This window comes from Solea solea, chromosome 14 (genome assembly GCF_958295425.1).
Source record: "Solea solea chromosome 14, fSolSol10.1, whole genome shotgun sequence".
Lineage (NCBI taxonomy): Eukaryota > Metazoa > Chordata > Actinopteri > Pleuronectiformes > Soleidae > Solea > Solea solea.
Genome location: NC_081147.1, coordinates 22,335,810 through 22,354,873, shown reverse-complemented (window position 1 = coordinate 22,354,873; position 19,064 = coordinate 22,335,810). Strand labels below are relative to the sequence as shown.

The 19,064-nt window shown below is 39.8% G+C and overlaps 1 protein-coding gene across 5 annotated transcripts in view; it reads left to right on the top strand.

The window, feature by feature from the left end:
- atp8a1 (ATPase phospholipid transporting 8A1) overlaps positions 1 to 19,064 on the top strand; it is a 90,530-nt gene that overhangs the window by 19,455 nt on the left and 52,011 nt on the right. For 2 of the 5 annotated variants that reach the window (XR_009242165.1, XM_058650484.1), the window contains exons 4-15: positions 337 to 435; positions 4,257 to 4,302; positions 4,525 to 4,565; positions 7,201 to 7,274; positions 8,903 to 8,972; positions 9,072 to 9,199; positions 10,025 to 10,136; positions 10,422 to 10,587; positions 13,570 to 13,697; positions 14,839 to 14,916; positions 15,023 to 15,111; positions 18,015 to 18,059. Coding sequence is in view for 4 of the 5 variants with exons in the window: in XM_058650484.1 (XP_058506467.1) it covers positions 337 to 435; positions 4,257 to 4,302; positions 4,525 to 4,565; positions 7,201 to 7,274; positions 8,903 to 8,972; positions 9,072 to 9,199; positions 10,025 to 10,136; positions 10,422 to 10,587; positions 13,570 to 13,697; positions 14,839 to 14,916; positions 15,023 to 15,111; positions 18,015 to 18,059 (1,076 nt within the window). In the remaining variant the exon portion in view is untranslated. Of the gene's footprint in view, positions 1 to 336; positions 436 to 4,256; positions 4,303 to 4,524; positions 4,566 to 6,443; positions 6,518 to 7,200; positions 7,275 to 8,902; positions 8,973 to 9,071; positions 9,200 to 10,024; positions 10,137 to 10,421; positions 10,588 to 13,569; positions 13,698 to 14,838; positions 14,917 to 15,022; positions 15,112 to 18,014; positions 18,060 to 19,064 lie in introns of those variants that run through there. The other 3 variants (XM_058650485.1, XM_058650486.1, XM_058650488.1) reach the window with 3 other exon arrangements.

Below are 19,064 nucleotides of genomic sequence, written 5' to 3'. Positions count from 1 at the left end.
TGCTTACACCAGGGCTTTTATCTTCGGTGACCTGTGGAAATGGCTGCTAATGTTCTGTTATGTAGTTTTAGTCAGCAGATTAAAACAAGTTTTATAAATCTCGACTCAATCTTATACATTTTGCGACAAATGAGCTACCAAATATATGCATTTAAGAGTAGGAATTTAAGGTAAGAATTAATGTGTTATGGGGCCAATCCCATTCCTTAATTGCAAACGCCTCGGGCAGCATTATTGGGTTGGAGGAGTACCAGAAAATATTGATTCTGCTATACAGGAGTGAAAAAGTAAAAACGAGTTGAATCAATTTTCCCCCCCTTGTTTTGTCTCTTTTAGCAAATCCCAGATGTGTCTCCTACTGGTCGCTGGACCACACTGGTGCCGCTGCTCTTCATCCTTGTGGTGGCTGCTGTCAAGGAAATCATTGAGGATCTGGTAAGATGACTTTTTGAGTGATATTCAATAAAAGTTTTTTTTAAAGCAATCAAAGAAGATTACCTAAGAGTCCTCGACATGCCATTTTGAAAAATCATGGTCTTCATCAATTTAAAAAACAAGTTTAGTTCAAATACTTTCAAATACTAATAGTTCAAATACTTTGTTACTGTACTTAAGTAGAATTTTCACATATCTGTACTTCGTTATTGATATTTCTGACAACTTTTACTTACTTACTCTTACTTTTCTCTTTAAAAAAAATAATGTATACTTTTACTCCGATACATTTCCCTTAACCACCTTCGTTACTTGTTACTAAAACTTACTTGTTACTAAAACACCTATACCTATTATGCTATTGTTAAGAAGCCACAATACATGTCATATTCAAAATTGTAATTGCTCACTTTGTTAAAATACTTTTACTTCTAATACTTAAGTACAGTAAATGTCAGGTACTTTAAGACTTTTACTCAAGTAATATTCTAAAAGGTGACTTTAACTTCTACCAAAGTCATTTTCTGGTAAGATACTTGTACTTTTGCGCAAGTATCGCATTCAAGTACTTTATACAAGACTGTGAATTTGTAATATTTTGTTCTGAATTTATATTTAAATGTAAATGTTCTATCCACATTCATGAACTTTAATTTAAAGCTTGTGCTAATGCTTTGTGAACTATTTCATTTGCCATTTTAAAGTCTTCGCGTGACATACATTGCTGTGACTTGAGGAGACTGTCCTCCTGCAGAGCTTGGGCTTTTGTTTTGTCTCTTGCTGTACAGCATGTCCTCTGAGTGCTCAACTGTTCCCTGTGGAGCAGACAGGAGGCAGCGACGGTTATGTGAGCGCAGCACGACGCTCCCCGACATATAGACACATATAGAGTCGGACACAAGCGCGTTCAATACACACTGACTGATTTCAGAGGTCACAGCTGTGGCTTCTGCACCCAGGGTACTCACTTGGTCAATTAACCTAGATGCTGGATGCTCGTGTACAAAGGCGGTTTGCACTAACAAAGCAACTATCTGCCCTCAAGCAAGTCTGAACCATTATACAGATGCATGTGCAACCCCTTTAGTCTGCTTTTATTGAATTGTTAGATAGTATGAATCGAATTCTTGTTTGACGGCGTTTTAATGTGTGTTTTAGTCCACATTTAAATGTGCTTTAAGTCCGTCTGAACTAAGTGAAGGAATGTTGCATTCTACTGTATTGCAGTGACCCTGCAATGCGATCCTCTGTACAGGTCCCAGTGGACAGTTACTCTATACTATAAGCTTCTGTCTTGTGCCGAAGGGACCAGCGCAGCACTTTTTTTAATTTTTTTATCTCCGAGCCTGTTGTGGAAAAACATGGGAACAGAGCGCGGGTGATGACGACCCTGTCTTTATTACTGAAGGTCACCTGCGCGCACACGTCTGTTCCCTGCACTGCACTGTCCCTCACAAGTTTGAGCTGCCAGGTCAACATCGACCCCTAACTTCATGAATCATGCACACACTGCACCATGTGTATCTTACCATGTTGCTGGCTGTCTCTGCTGCAGCACTGCTCTTTCAGCCATCTCTCATTTTAACATGTTACGATGTGTGTGAATCAGAAACTGCTGCGATTTCAAATACTTTCTCATGCCAGTACCACAGGAAAACAAAACTCGGAGTCAAGTGGGTGTCTTTGCTCACTGCTCACTCTCTCCTTACATTTATATACTAAAGCTATGTAGGCAATTAATCAAGGTGACATTACAGATGCTGTACATTGTTATCTCATTTTTTCATGCTATAGCTGAAGTCTACAAAGGCCTGATACTGCAGTATTTATGCACACCACTGTGAGCCACTTGCTCCCCACTGCACTGTGATTACACTCATCATCTAAATACAGTACGTCTCCTTTTCCTTTGTGTCCGTCGGGACAGAAGGAGCAAGAGGAGCAGAGAGGGAAACTGTTTTATTACCTTCACCCATGGAGTTATTTTTTTGTCTGTCTGATTGTAAGCGGAATACATTAAAAAGTTAAGGAGAAGTTTTTGGGGGATGTAGGTTACGGCCAAAGAAAAAAAATTCTACAGAGACACTGGAGAAATTATTCAATTGTTGGTGGCGAGCCAGTCACAGATTGAGTGCACCGACACTGTGGGAAACTGAACAGCCTTGGCAAGAGGTTCGCGCTATCTGAGTGCTTTCTCCAGTTTATTTTTTTTAATGGAGCCGAAAATCAATTGAAGTGTAAACTAAGAATAAAGTGGCATTGAACCATATCGTACTGTATCGTATGTGTCTTAGCTTTTAAAACAGGGGATGCTTGATGGCCCTCTTCTCCTATTAGCACGTGTGCATTAATGCAAGGTACACTGCATTTGAGGCAGATCCTCAAAGTAAAGGAGCAATGTAAGTAGATGTGTCTTCACTTAAACAACCGCACAGTGGTTGGTTTAAGTGCGACGGACTCAGCAACACGTTATTACTCAGCGTGATGCTAGTTGACAGGCTGTCCCTTGGAATCAGTGGTTGAAGTCACACAGTTGAGTGCATCACTGTGTAGCAGACAAGAAGGACACCAGGGGATTTTTATACTGCTGATCTGGATTTTGATGCGGCCTCGCAGAGTCCCAATAGTAAAGCATGTTAATCGGTAAATGCAGTACACGACACCTCCTTTTTTAAAATACAAAGAGGTAAGACTTCACTTTAACAGTATCCGAGGTCTTTTAAGGTCATAATGTATATGAAATATGTACAACAGCGACCTGAAGCAATTTAAATGGTTACTTCATGCTCAATTCAAAAAGGCTTAAAACGAAACGCAGACATTTGTACATACAGTACGTAACCGTTCCCACCGATATTTTTGTTTTAGTAAGTCAGCGACAGGTGGCGATTGAAAGTCACAGCAGTGGAGAAATACCGTGTGATGAGAGGCAAATCTAACAGACTGTATAAACATGATGTACGTCAAATATTCACCGTCTACCTGTATGAGAGAGAGGGTTAGCGAACCTTGGCTGTCACTGTCTGTTTTGCTTCCTGTCCTCTCTCTTGTCAAGATGTAGTTAATTCACGCAGAACATTCTGTCACAACAAAAACAGCAAAAAGAAAATTCACAACTGGTATGAATTATTTATCTATCCATCCATCTATCCATCTATCCATCTTCTGCCACTTTATTCTCCACCGATCTCAAGTCCAACGCAGGGCCACAAAAAAACCCCACAAACATCCATCCACTCTCACACTTACACCTACGGTCAATTTACAGCGTCCACTTTACCTAATCCTACCAATTGAATCTTTAACTTTAACAGTCTGTGACCATCATCAGCAGATGGAGTTTGACTCATCAACTTAATTGGCGTTTGGGATTCTGCACCGGATCTCCGCGATCTCATGCTCATGTAGGGTGTTTTGGATAAATGCCGTACCACATGCCATTAATCTGCAATCTCTGCGTGCAGTGGGCGGGGGGTGGGGTGGTGTCATAGTGAGAGTTTTAACAACCACTGCGCACTGAGTCGGTGCAAAGGTGTTATCTTTCTCTCGCTTGTAACTGCAGATTTAGAGCCGCCAATATCCCTCTCTCGCTGCAGTTACTGTAAGTCGTGCGATAACGTGTCAAAGTCTATACGTCGTTTCCTGCTATAAAATCAGTAGTGGAGGCTCCTGTGTTGCAGCATGATTACTTGTCCTCACTCGGCGCTCCTCCGGGGGTTTTGACTTGAGGAAATTCTCTCATGTACTTTTACACAAGTAACGTATGTGTGTATATCAGTGGATGTGACTCTTGTTTTTTTTTTCTTCTCCCCCCCACACAGAAACGTCATAAAGCTGACAATGTTGTCAACAAAAAGGAATGCCAAGGTATTGAAAACCATTTCAAGTCCACAGTGTTCTTGTTTATTAAGTGTAGCAGTATTGCATGTGCACCTTAATAAAACACACATTCGCTGCATTGCAACCGGACTAAAGCAACATGGATACGAGTCAAAATTCTTTTCCTAACGAGTGTTCTTTTGTCTCCATCTCGTATTCTTCTTTTCCATGTCTTATTATAACCCTCCCCGTCTCTTTCACTACTCACAGTATTGAGGAACGGTGCCTGGGAAATCGTGCACTGGGAGAAGGTATGTTTGCACAAATGTGTCACGACGAATCGTCATCTCTACCAGTTCACATCTTATGCTTCACACTCATTATTGTTCTTGTGTCTTCAATTAGAAGAAATCTCCCGCACATTACACTCGACACACACATACACACCCTCTGACCCCTCAAGTATCCAGCTACTCATTAATCCAGTGTTTTGTATGGACGGTCATTACACGACAATGCTGGAGGACAAAGAGCAGCTTCCTCGCTTTCCTCATTATGAGGCTTTTTTTTTTTTTGTTATTATTACTGTGGAATAATTCAGTTAGAAGCAAGCGGGTGTGGAGAAAAACACACCAGACCAGTGCAGAAGTGAGGTAAATGTCTGCTGTTAAATAATTATTAACACATGGGAGGGAGACTGTAGGGAGTTTGGAATATTTTTTTAGAAAAATGAGGCATACAAGGAAAAAAAAGATTTATTGCAAGACTGTTTTGTTTGCTTTGTTCTTGTGAATTAAATTGAAAGCAGGAGATGTAGGGGCTGTGCAGCCATTTCAACTCCTACACTGATAAGTGCACTCACATAGTTTCTGTGATGAATTCATGATACATTAAGATGAAAAAAAGACAAGTGAACCAAGTGAACCAGAAGATGGATGATAGGAGTTAAGTGATGATTAGAGCAACTGAAAGCACACAATAGGAAGGATGGAGTGATATGGCCGCACAGTATTAGCTTCATTATTGGAATCATAGATCGACTTAGTTTCTGCAGGAAGAAAAAAAATATCACTTTAAATAATTCATACTTTTACATCATAATCATGCATTTTGTAACAGAAGCTTCTCTCCCACATTTCTGTGTTCTTTTAAGTAGTAACACGTTGATGACATCTTGAATAAGACTAAATGACTTGAATTGTTTTGTGAAATTTGGTGGTTTGGCTGTGATTCATGTGTTAAATATATATATGTATATGTATGTATGCATATATATAATACTGTCATTTTAGACATAATAAAGTTTTTTATTAGCTCCAGAACTAGCTCCAGAAACTCAACCACTGATGACAGTCAGTGAGTTTACATGCACGTTAAAACTCCTATTTTAGTCGGACTAAGGCAATAATTCGGTTTTCATAATGTCATGTAAACACGTTAGTCTGACTGAAATCGAGCTAGTCTTAGTCAGACTTACGTACCTGGATGATGCGATTTAAAGTCTGATTACTTGTGCATGTACAGTGTATGCTTATACGGCCAGGAGTCGGACTTGGTTAGAAAGGAGTCAGACTTATTCGGACAGGAGTCGGATTTGGAAGGAGGAGGAAGGAGGAGACCTGTAAACTGCAGAGCGAAAGCTACGGAGAAAAGCTACACTTTTGGACTGACTAAGAGACATGTACAGTTGTTTTTCTGAAAGGAAACTGAATCAATACGCACTAGCTTATAGAGATACAGCACCGCCTACAGAGGCGGAGTCAGAAGTACACCGCCAATAAATTGACTGAGTCCGTGTGTATACTCTGCAAGTCGTCCGATTGCCTGTCTTAGTCGTACCGTAGCTTCTGTTTTGAATAAGTAAAAGTTCCTCTTAATTTTAAATCGTGTAATAATTACATCATTTGTCACCATTAGTGGCTACAGCAATACAGTAGATAATTAAATAACACACGACAAGTGTTCTTGCATTGTAAACGCTGATTGGCTACACAGTTGTGCAATTAAGAAAGAAAAAATAATCCAGCTGTTTCTTTTAGACGCCCTCTCGTCAGTATTACACAGTGTGCAGTATTTTGATGTACTTAACCTGTGTCTTTCCATTTTAACTCCTGCTATTATGCTCATATTTTCCCTTTTTTTATGCTGTTTTTATAGCAGTGCACAGCAGTAACCGTTTATTTTCACAGGTTGAAGTGGGCGAGGTTTTTAGAGTAAATGGCAGTGATTTCGTTCCTGCGGATGCGGTCATTTTGTCGTCCAGGTATAGGAGTTCAGTCCATCCTGCTGCCAGACTGTGGGGGACATCACTTCATTTACCCTTACCCCTCTCTCTCTCTCTCTCTCTCTCCCCCTCTCTCCCTCTCTCTCTCTCTCTCTCCCTATCAGTTCTCGCTAAAGAAGTGATGGTGATGGAAAATAAAACACATTTTGGGAAAATTGACTGTATTTGTATTGGAAATGTTTGTTAATTCAAAAGAGTCACAGAAAACAATGTGTTACTTTGAATCCTTATGTAACAGCCATCATTTCTTTAGGTGGGACAGTGCTAATGTGGATTTTGATTAGAACTGACAGCATAAACCTTCCTACCTCCTTCACCTTTTCAAAAACCATTTTGTAGCCTAAGATGGATCCTTGTTAAAATCCAATTATTATCACTATTATTATTGTTATTATACTTAGCAACTCCTCTGCAGTGTGTCTTCTCTGAATGGTTTTGTGAAAAGATGACCTGTCATACTCACAGGACTGATCATTGTGCTCTTTTCATTTCCTGGAAAACTGAAACAGTTGTCTCTCTCCCCCTTATGTGTTTGCTGTCCGTCCATCCCTCCCTTTACCCCACCCTCCCCTGTCATTCTCTCCTCCCTTGCTCCCCCTGTGCAAACAACTGCCACACTTTCTCTATCTCGCCCCCTGCTGGCGTATGATTGCTAATATCAGGTGGCTGTTGGCGAAGTAGTCAGAGCTGCAAACGGGGATCACCTACCGGCTGACCTCGTCATTCTGTCATCCAGGTCAGGAACCAGCGACATTACCAACAAAACAGCGGTGGGAGTGATAGGGGCTGTGTGTGTAGTGACTGGGACCAAAATAACAACGATTGATATTCTTCAAACTTAGGCTATTGAAATAATGCCACAGTCACAATCTTCTATAGTGTGGTTCTGTGTCTTCTATTTTGTTTTATCATAACATTTAACATGTATGTAAATGTTTAACTCTGCATGTGAATGAAGACTTGCAGTATCACAAGACTCTGAGAGTCTCTTTAAAGGTGTAATATTAATTTCATACACCCGCTGCCCTTGCATGGCTTGTTGTGGCCACCTGAACGCCACAGTTTTATTTGACGTGACCCCATGCATGCAGTCCCGTCCCAAGATGAAGTGGTGAAAGTCATCTTGGAATTATTGTTTGTTCAGTAGTTTGATTTTAGTACTGAAGCAGTTCCCCCCCCCCCCCCAATTCACTTCTCAGTCACAGTAGATTAATGATGCAGATTCCAACTCTCTCATCGATTGTGATTGGGTTCCAGCATCCAGATTTCACTTTGAATTTCCCTCCCCTTCGGCTCGTTTGTGTTTGGGCCAGAATGAATAAATCACTCTCTTTTTAAAGAGTAGCTAACCAGTGGCCCAGCTCACCTTTATCACCAGCATGCTCTAACTCTCTGTCCCTGTGCCCAGAGTCTGTCTGAGGCCCATTTGTCTGCTCTGTTTGTTGTGCTCGGCATGCCTGCTTGCTCATGTCACCCCACTCCTTCTCGCTGTCCACTTTCTGTCTTTAGTTTGCAGTATTTAATTTTTTTTTTTCAAAAGATGGTTAAACTCTGGGGTGACGACAAACAAAGATGATATGTCTCCGCTGTAAGACTACCCACCACTCTGATTCTAATTTAAAGATCTTGTAAAGCATTGTATATGTTAGAACATTGTTTATTTAAAACGTACAAATATGGCTTCATGATGCACAGGAGGCTCAACACCTCCTCAGACACGTGTCTATATAAAAACTTTAGTAAATGCCTTTAACTGCTGCCTCCCATTCACTCGTGAGTCACTGCACCTCCTCCTACACTACTGCCTTTGTAGTGTAGAGGAGCGGACTCCTGCCGTGAGGCTGCAGGTGCTGTTGATAAAGAGAAAGAGGGAGAGAGAGTGGAGGACTGCTGATAAACTACCTCTTTTTATGTGCAATATGTCGTTTGACTACCTCTAAAATGGCGAAATGACGTTTCTCTACGTCTCACCTGTTTACATTAATTATTTATTATTTATATACTCAAAATTTCTGTGGTGTGACAAAGTCATTTTTTTTTTTTACTTTACAGGATCTTTAATGTTCCTGAGTGGACTCTTAGGTTTGGCGTGCACATGCAACATCTTTGTTTGCAGTCCTCTAGTCGTACACTCTTGTTCTGCTGTTGTCCCTTTTTTTTAATTAATATATAAACATAAAGATTGTTTGTTTTAGAGAATAATTAGTAACATATGTCCTAGTGAGTTACCACATTGTATGTGTATTGTAATAATGTAAAATTACAAATAACCTAAGGTTAGATACACCGTAGTCTGAATGAATGAAAAGCATTCTCCTGTCATGTCGTCATATTTAAGTGTCTGTGTTCTTTCTTCTACAACAGTGAACCACAGGGCATGTGCTACATCGAAACATCGAACTTGGACGGGGAGACGAACCTGAAAATCAGACAAGTGATTTACTATGTTTCTTCGGCGTGTTTGCAAAACACAAATGGATGAATAATAAAAATAATAAACAGAGCTTTAATGGAGCCGTGACTGTATCAACAGGGTCTCCCAGTGACTGCAGACATAAAGGACATCGACAGCCTGGTCCGTATCTCGGGGCGGATGGAGTGTGAGAGCCCTAACAGACATCTCTATGAGTTTGTTGGAAACATCCGTCTGGATGGACACAGGTGGGCTCTGTTTCAAACCCTCTGTCCCTCTCAGCATCTCAACAGCCCTTAAGCCAGGAGCAGTACCAGTGTCAAGTGTATTATGAGATTTTAGGGATTTTTTTAATCTTCCCGTTGGATAAAAGAAAGCACCTGCTTCTATGATACTTAATTGTGGAACTCGTTCGAAGGTCATTGCACTGCATGCAGTTCAAGTGCTCTAAATTTACAGCGGTTTGTGACAAATAAACACCTGAATAAACATTAGTACCACATTATTTATACCAGTACCATTTTACTATATGATATATGAATTGCTTATTTATATTATATTGTTTCAGTCTAAAATGCAAGCAAAATAATAAGAATTTTAAGAAATCAAGGCCTCATCACATGCCCATTATCTATTATATAGACAGTATATATATACATATATATATATACACACTGTATATATATGTATATATATATACATGTGTGTATATATGTATGTATGTATGTATATATATATATATATATATATATATATATATATATATATATACATATATATATATATATATATATATATATATATATATATATATATATATATATAATGTGTGTATGTGTATATGTAGACTGTGCTCTTTACATTGTTAATTAAAATGCTTTAACGAATGCCGGGTGCAACACTGGGGCAGAACTGGGCTCTTAAACTGTTGTATAAATACTGTATGTCAGCAGTCGCTTTCGACCATAGAAGACATCAACAAACAACAGTTTCATCAGCCCTCTAGGAACATTGTCAGTCTTTATAACTCTTGCTATTTTCATATTCTCATATTTTCTATTTTCTTTCAACAGCACTGTGCCACTGGGTCCAGACCAGATCTTGCTGAGGGGAGCGCAGCTGAGGAATACACAGTGGATCCACGGTGTGGTGGTTTACACTGGACACGACACAAAGCTCATGCAGGTAAAACACGTCTGCATCATAGTGCATGTAGAGGATACTGAGTGGAAAAAGAGAAAATCAATCTGATGACTTGGTGATATTTAAAAACAGAATGTACAGTATGTTGTCAAACCTTCATAATGTTTCTCAGTAAGGTCAAAACACAGTATTCCAAGGTCTTTTAGATTTTTGCACTCACACTGAACATATTTTGTCCCGTCATCGTGTTGAGGCCACAGAAAGAGAACCATTTGTCGCACTTCTTTTTTTTCTTACCCACTACTGTCCGGTCACCTGTTTTCCCAGAATTCCACAAGGCCTCCTCTGAAGCTCTCCAATGTGGAGCGTATCACCAACTTCCAGATCCTGGTGTTGTTTGGCTGTCTGCTGGCCATCTCCCTGGTCTGCTCCATCGGTCAAACCATCTGGAAGTACCAGTACGGCAATGATGCCTGGTACATGGATCTCAACTGTAAGAGTCTCTACAGCTCATGCTGCAACACATTATTCCTCATATTTTGTCTCACTTGTCCATATCAGCTTATTTATTTGTCTTTTACGTTCTTAAATGCTGGTATGTGTCGTCTCATTTTTACTTTGCCTCAGTTAAACAATGTTTCGCGTTACAAGTGAAATATGTGGCAATGTGGGAATAAGTCGATTCCCTGAGTTAACTGAGAAAAGTCAGCTGTGACATGCAAAGATGTGTTGTGGATGAGTGAAAAAACAAAACAAATGGTTGAATATCACTGCGCTGCTGTACTTTTTTGTTCCTTTCTAATGTTCTGTTTGATTTTGTTGTTTTCTTTGTTGTCGTTTTTTAACAGCTCCAGGTAACAACCATTTAAAAGCCTTGGCCATCCGTGAATGACCCTCCCTTACTAACCCCTTACTGAAGCTCTGCCTTTGCTAAGCAAATGAAGCCCCCTACCCTCGCCCCCTATATGGTTGCCCTTCTTTGTATGGGCCCATGCCATGGACAAGCACATACCAGGGATCCAACAATAGGTTTTTCCCCTTCAGCTCTCTTATATCTTCTTCTAGTTATTTTCAGTGCCTGATGCAAACAGTGTCTCACTTTCCCTTCATTTTTTTTGTGCCACGTTAAACGCTTTGCAATTCCCAAGCTTCAGACCCTCATCTTGTTTTTTCTTTTGTCTTCCCCTCATTCTTTATAAGAAATAAATAGCAGCATTTACTTTGGCTGCAAGGGAGATTATTTTTTTTTTTTGTTTTTTGTTTTTTTTAAACATAGGAAGGTTTTCATCACAGGAGGCTTTTATGTGTTTTATTGCTTGACCATAACACGTGATGCACGCCAAAGGGGCAGGAGCTGACATTTTCTAAATGCCTCTGCTGTCCTCTTTTTTTTTTCTGGTGTGGATTTTTTAAAGGACAGGCAAAGAAGGGAGGGAGGAGGAGAGGTGAAAACCTGTTTATTTTTACACATACTCGTGGTGGAAAGCAACTCTATTTTAAGCAACCATTACAATACAAAAAAAAAAAAAAACCTAGGCTGCTCTATTTTTGTCTGATACGATGAAGCTCTGAACCTGGTATGCAAAGTACTTATCGTGACACTCTGGCCATTACTCTGTTCCTTGATAGGCCTGTGTAGGAGAGGTTGTGCCCTGGTCAATTTCAGCCTGCATTACGACTTGCACTTCCCCTTTTAATACTGGATGTTGTTTCGGCTTCTATTGGTTTTTGCACGGGTTTTGATATTTGTCCACGGTGGCAGCAAAACCCTAATTTTAAAAGACCTGACATTATACTGATGAAGGGGTATGCAAGTCATAAAGCAGGTGTCCATCTTGAGACTGACTGTACTTCCATAAGGAGTTGTTGAGACTCTGTCTAGTGCATATTATCCAACCTGTGTCAAAAGAGAGAGGTGGGGAGCTTGTCCAAATCTTAAACATCCTGTTCACTTTATTTTCAAAAAAAACAAACAAACAAACAAACATTTGGACGGTAAATGTCGTTAAGAGCAGACAAATCAGTGTTAGGCCACCACACATCACGTAGGCTCATATGTCACAGAAGCCTGTGGTTATGCATGCCCAGTGAATAATTCATGTGACCTTGACCCGTTGCAAAATGCTGACACTGCTCATTGCTGGCATTTAGCATATACATTGTAGCAACTTAATTTTATGCAGATTGAGAGCAAAATATGCCCCCCCCACCCCTTCTACAATTTATTCCATTTATTACAGGTACTTTTTTGTGCAGTTATCTCCATATCATTGAATTTACGCTGACGACCTCTGTTGGTAAACTGCTGATGTCTTTATTTGACATCACAGTGACTTTTCTGGCCAAGATTGTGGAGAGGCGTGCACTAAAATTTCACTTCAAATTGTAAAAAAAAGCCAACCAATCTGCAGTACATCACTTGCTTGATTAGTGCATGGTTATTTTGGTTTTTGCTGGTACATCACAGTGATACACATGTACATGAAATATCAAGTGTAAGCACATCTGCACCTGTGTGACTCGTGCATGTCCTGGGTTGCTCCAGTTTGAGTTTGAGTTTTAATGACTCGCAACTGATCCGACATTGTGTCACCCTCTCATCTGAAGGAAAAAAAAAAGAAATATTCTTGCTTTAAGTCGCATAACAAGCCGGCTCATTGAAAAGGAGTGAAATAAGGTGATGGAGTGATCATCAATAACACCCAAACATTTCTGCTGGCATAATCCACCCACTCTTTTCCACATCTTGTTGGTTGAGAATGTGCCCTGGACTGACTCTCCCTCCTTTGTCTTGAGAGCATCCTTTGTCTTTCTTCCCACATCTGGAAAAAAAAAAAACAACACGTGTTCCCTCCTCTGTCTGTTGTCGTAGAAGTAGCTTCCATTCTTTATGCCATTCCAGTTTTTTTGTTTTCGCAAATTGTTCTGTCATGGGGAAGGGCTCTCCCTCTCAACTGCAATGCTAAGATCAAGGCTTGGGTTGAGGAAGGTAACATTTGCACCTCCTGCAAGCTGAGGAAAGGTAAATCACATCCCTCCTGTTTTCATGTTTGGTGTCAGTGGGGTTTACATGTTGATCATTGCCAATTGTTTGGGGCTTTTTGGGGAACCAGCATCATTTTTGCATAGTGCTTTGTGGAATTCATTGCCTGGATCATGCTGGATGCCAAGGCTGCTGCTGTGACACTAATGACATACAAGATACCTAAGTCCCTGTTCGCTACTTTGAATCTTTGGGACATAAAATTGGACTGCTAATCGGTTAAGGATGAGGTTGGCTGGGAGAAGTGGTTAATTCCAGCTAATGCACAACGTTGGCCCAACACATTCTACTGCATTGGGATAATGTTGAGCAATGGCTGGAAGTAGCTTTGGGCATTTTTTTTTATTTAGCTCACTGATACTCACCAACCGTCACTGACGAGTCCTCTGTTTATCATTCCCCTCTGTCCATAACTCGTCCCAACTTTGACAGATGGCGGGGCGGCTAACTTTGGCCTCAACTTTCTCACCTTCATCATCCTCTTCAACAACCTGATCCCCATCAGTCTCCTGGTCACACTGGAGGTCATCAAGTTCATCCAAGCCTTTTTCATCAACTGGGTGAGTTGAAACTATGGCCTAGATTTGTGTTGGATGTGTTAAAAAGTCCTGTTTGTAAGAATTAGTAACATCTAATGAAGGCGTGGACTCCCTTTTCCAAACGCAGCAGGAGACTACGGTGCTAAATGTACTTCATTCACAATTCTCTCATCTCCTCCACTCTCCCAATCTCTCCTCCTATTCTTTGTTGGTTAATGCATCAGGTTTTTGTAGGCAGAGCCATTCTTCCTTGTTTGCGTAGTAAACGTTTGCTTCTCGTGCTATAGACACAAGGCGGCCTCCGTAAAAGCATGGACTTCGCCTAAGGAACATTAAAAAAAAAAAGCTTATTCGAAGGCTAAACAAAACAGAGTTATGGGTAGTTTATTCAATTCCTGCCAATAAATGTGTCACACTGGACCTGGACTCTTAAATGTGTATTTTAACCTGTGTTTACATGAGTCACAAGTAGACATCCGTGCAGCACAGTCAATGAAACTTGATGGATGTTGTCGTATCCTATAAACACAATTTCCTAGTGTGTTGGTGGTGACGCACTGTTCTGCCATTGAAGTAGCTATGTCTACACATACAGTATCAAATAACATGGTTATATTACCTGGACTCTAATACTTTTGATTTACCTGTGAAGCATCTTGCAGCTAAAGCGGCAGGTGTATCCCACTGGGCCTGGTACAGACCCACACAGAGCTAAAAAGATAGGGAGAGCCAGTTGAGACATAAACTTACTAAGTGATCATTTGCTAGTTGAATGTTTACAACCTGCAAACGGGATTAAGCAAATAACATGGTTACCATCAACCACAGCATATGTTTAAGACACCACAACTTTTAAATTGAAATGTATAAATGCATTGTCAACATGTATGTGAAACCAGACTGACATGAGATTGCGCTGTTTTATCTTCAACACAACTAGGTCAACCCCACTGACTGTCAGCTGAGGAATTGTTCTGTTTTTGTGCCTGAAGTTATTCTGAGCCCCTTTACTCATTCCTTTTTAATTAATCTTTGCAAGGAATTTTTCAGCCACTCTTCAGACATTTCTCCTCTCACAGCCCACCCACAGGTTCAGTGTCTTCTTGAGGGAAAATTGACCCAATATGACCTGTCTCAACTGTTTTTTGTGATTTGTTTTTAGGACACTGATATGCTCTACGAGCCCACAAACACACCTGCCATGGCTCGCACGTCCAATCTCAATGAAGAATTGGGCCAGGTATGGAATTATACTTTATATTGTTTTAACCCATGCGAGATCTTTCTCTTACAATAAAATATAAGACCCATGAAGTCAATGTTCACCTGTGTTTCTCTTCAAACAGGTGAAATACATCTTCTCTGACAAGACGGGGACTCTGACCTGCAATGTCATGCAGTTCAAGAAGTGCACTGTCGCGGGTGTGGCCTACGGGTACGTTCCTTTTTTCCGCCTCCTGTTTAATATTCCCTGCCTCCCCCCCACACACACTTTTGCCTCCCACATCACCTTCATTAACTGCAGTGTATGCATCACGGTACATCTGGCGTTTCCTCTCTCCTCCCTCGCCTTCTCATTAGCAGCTGCATCAGAGCTCTCCTCTCAACATAAACTATAAATAAAAGGCAGACGTTTGCAAGCAAAGGCACTTTACTCTCTCCTTCACAGTCTTTCATCCATCATATTTTCATGTTAAGGTGTTAAAAACTGATAATACATATCTGCATGTTTACTACAGATTGACCATATTTCGGCAAAACTAAGAAAATAAGTTAAAAACACAGATGACATGCACTTTAACTTTTCCCCTCAGCTCCTCTGACATTAAAGCAAATTATGTAGCGTTTTTAACATTTTTATTCCATGAATACTTTTCGTTTAAGTGCCTCAGTGGATGCAAGTGGGAGAGCAGAGTATCTTTTTAGCACCAAAGCAAGTGCAGGCGTGACAGTACATGATTAATCCCATTAGGATTCAATTAAAAGCCTGATTGATGAAGTGCAGGCTGAAGGACAAAAGAGACTATTTTATCTTCAGTTCTCGGTACCAAAGCTCTCAAAAATGTAGTCACTAAGTAGTCATACATAAACATGCTGACATGATGAATATTTCATTTTTAAACTACTGCTGTTGCCGATGAAAGGCAGAAGCGCCAGTTTTGGTGTTTTGTTCTGCTGTCTTTTTTATGTAATTGGGTCAGGCCTGTGCTGGTCATCAGGGACACACTCCTCCCTACAGTGATTGAAGTTAGGCAGCACTAGTCTCTCTGTGCTTCATTCAAAGCGAGGACGTTTTCCTTTTGATTCTGTGAAAACGTGAAAGGTGAACATTTTAACAGCGGGATGAAAAAAGCATTTCCTTTTCTTTTTCTTTGAGGTATACGGTGTACGCTGACATTACTGAGACAGATGTCAGAGATTGTTGTGTTAAAAAAAACAAGGGTGTCTTGAATCATCATGGCTATATCTTCATGTATTTACTTGTGTTTTCTTAAATAATAATCTGTAATCTCACTTGGGACAATCCCACTAACAAATTCACATCTGTAGCCAAAAACGTGAGAGGTTTTCTAAATGTGCTGTTGTGAAAAATGCACATAAATGAGTCACACTGTCGGTGTTAAAGTGGGTTATATGAGAGTTTATTATGATCTTAGTCCCAGTAACTTGTGGCTGAAAATACTCTGCAGCGAATGCCCTGTTTGCTATTGTTGGAGTTGCTAGTGAGCACAGCTGTTTCTGGAAATGATTCTTCCCCTTTTAGAGATAAAAATATAATTTCTTAGCCTATTTTTAAAGACTAATATCGGGAACAGCAGGGAATGTTGAGGGAGAGACTAATGCATGGTTTGGTATGGTCTTTTCATGGCATTTGTTGACAATAATATACATATAGAATATCTCCTGCCTCATCTAGTCAATTTATTTTTATACTATTATGTGTTTACATAATAGGAAACATAGTCACATTATTAGTTCCTTGTCATCATATCTATGGAACAGTAGAATAACAGGAATCTGTCTGATAGCTGCTACTTCCTCCAGTCTAATCAAGATGTCAATTGTCTACTTTAGTGAATGTAGTTTTGAAGCAGATATTTTGTAATTACACATTGAATTCTCTGACCTGTAACACAGTATGTATGTAATTCTCTTAAATGCTAAGCCGCTTGTTTCAGTAAATCAAGGGCACAAGATTCTGTCCTTACTATATAATACTAGTGAATGAACATGACCACACGCGGCACTTAGTCAGCGGAGAGACCTGTAATTTTAGTGCCAGCGGACACACAAAGGCCCCCCCCCCCAACAATGCCGCCTACATGTTCTTCTCACCACAAATTAAGTGCTGCTGTAATTAATATAACTAACCCCAAGGGTGCATACATTAATTAATTCCACTGGATTCGAGTCCAAATCTCAAGGAGAGATATTGGTCAGAGATGCTGCCACAATCCTCCTGGGTATTGTTTGTTAAGGCCAGAGTGACAGCATTTTTCTTTAGATGTCCTGAAGGGACAAAACAAGGAAAAATATATATTCACTTCATTATCAGAAGCATTGTTTGGGTTTTATTCAGTTGTCATGCACCTCCTTATATTTTGCCATAAAGCACTCTGACAAAATGTCCTCAGTGTGTTATCTTTAATTTATTATTACTTCCATTTTACAATTAGAACTCTTCCATTTTACAAATTAAATGTATTATATAAAGGATCTGCTAAGTCATGATCGGGATGAATTAGTCAGATGAAAAGCCCTAATGTTGCTCAGCAGTTTATGATTTACTAGTCAACATTTTTCTAGTTTAATGAAAATATTTTTGATATTTTTGTTGGGAAGTAAGTTTGTTTTGAATCTTACACAAAAATATAGTTGTCATTGATGACTGAAGGCATTTGACAAATCATGTATAGTAAAATATCTGCTTTTTTAAGTGAATTAATGTACCAGCTCAGGTTTAGCAACTGTAGTCTCCTAGTTTACTATTTACTAGTTTAGTATCTTATTTAAGTGTATTAAAGTGTAAAAGCTAAAACATAAATGTATTTAAAGTTGCACATATAAAACAAAACAGCGTTATATCATGTGTTACTTCTCATGTAGTAGCTTAGTAGTAGTTTCCTGTGATATGTTGAAGCTTAAAGCTAGCTTGCGTACAGCTAGCTTGCTTAAAGCTAGCTCACTGCTGTCAACCACAGCTACCGCTCGCCTTAGCATTTTGAGTTGTCATACTCCTCATAAGCAATCCCCCATCTTTACTCCAATCCCAGCACATGTTAATGGTAGAGTCTGGCAACCCACGATGATGTTTGTTCTCCACCTTCGCTCCAACAGTCACGTCCCTGAGGCAGAGGAGGGTAGTTTTGCAGAGGACGACTGGTAAGCTGACTCGGTGTGAAAATGGTGGTTGTTTTGTTTTTTTTCCGCTCCCTGCTTCTGTGATGATGTAGTGCTGCCTTGCCTTTTGTGGAAAAATCGTGACTTGTACTCACACAAATACTTACAGTACGTGTCGTGTGCTGTTTTTGTGTGTCCCTTGCATTTTGGATGTGTTGTATGTGGCTGTGGCTTGTGATTCAAGAAGTAAACTTGTGCGTTTTGAGTTTTAAACAAATGGTTATCTTGTTTGCCAGTATTGTAATAGAAATGTCACTGAATTGTTTGGCTTCCTAACAGGCACTTGTGCATTTATCGACTTTGATCGAGCTTTGACTTGGTGTTAGATTAAGGCTGAATCTGTGCACCATGTTCTCCTTTTTCTCCAGTCAACATCTAACTAACTTTGGAAATTGCAGCTACACACACACACACACACTTTATTGTCTGTTTGCACGTAACACACACTTACACAGTCCTACATCTTAGAGCCATCTGCTATAGTGTGAAGATATTCAGTAACAGCATGGACAATCAGGGCCTTTCTGTTAGTGCCTATTATGCCACAATTGCTGCTTTAAAGGAAGTTTTTTAGCCCATTTCTTCTCAACGAAACAACTGAATTTGAGGCTTTATATGTACAAAAATGGATCAAGGATACGTGACTGAATGAGAAGTACAGCATGTTCTGTTCCTTTTTTTTATTACTTGTATGTTACCTATACATCTATTGTGTGATGTAAAACAGAAAACAAGCTGATATATCTTTGTAGAGCAGTGGTGTTACAGGTGAACATCTGAAGGGCTGTTGGAGAAATAAATCTGCGAATAATAAATGAGTTAAAGATATAGACTGACATCCAAAGACATTTTAAGGCCAGGAGGGGATGTATAATTGTGTAATTATAAAGAACAAAAGGGAGTTTTTAAGGAATGACCCCCATTCAAATGTCTTCATTTTAAACAGGGTCATTTTAAATCAATATGTACTATTCTCCTACCTTGACA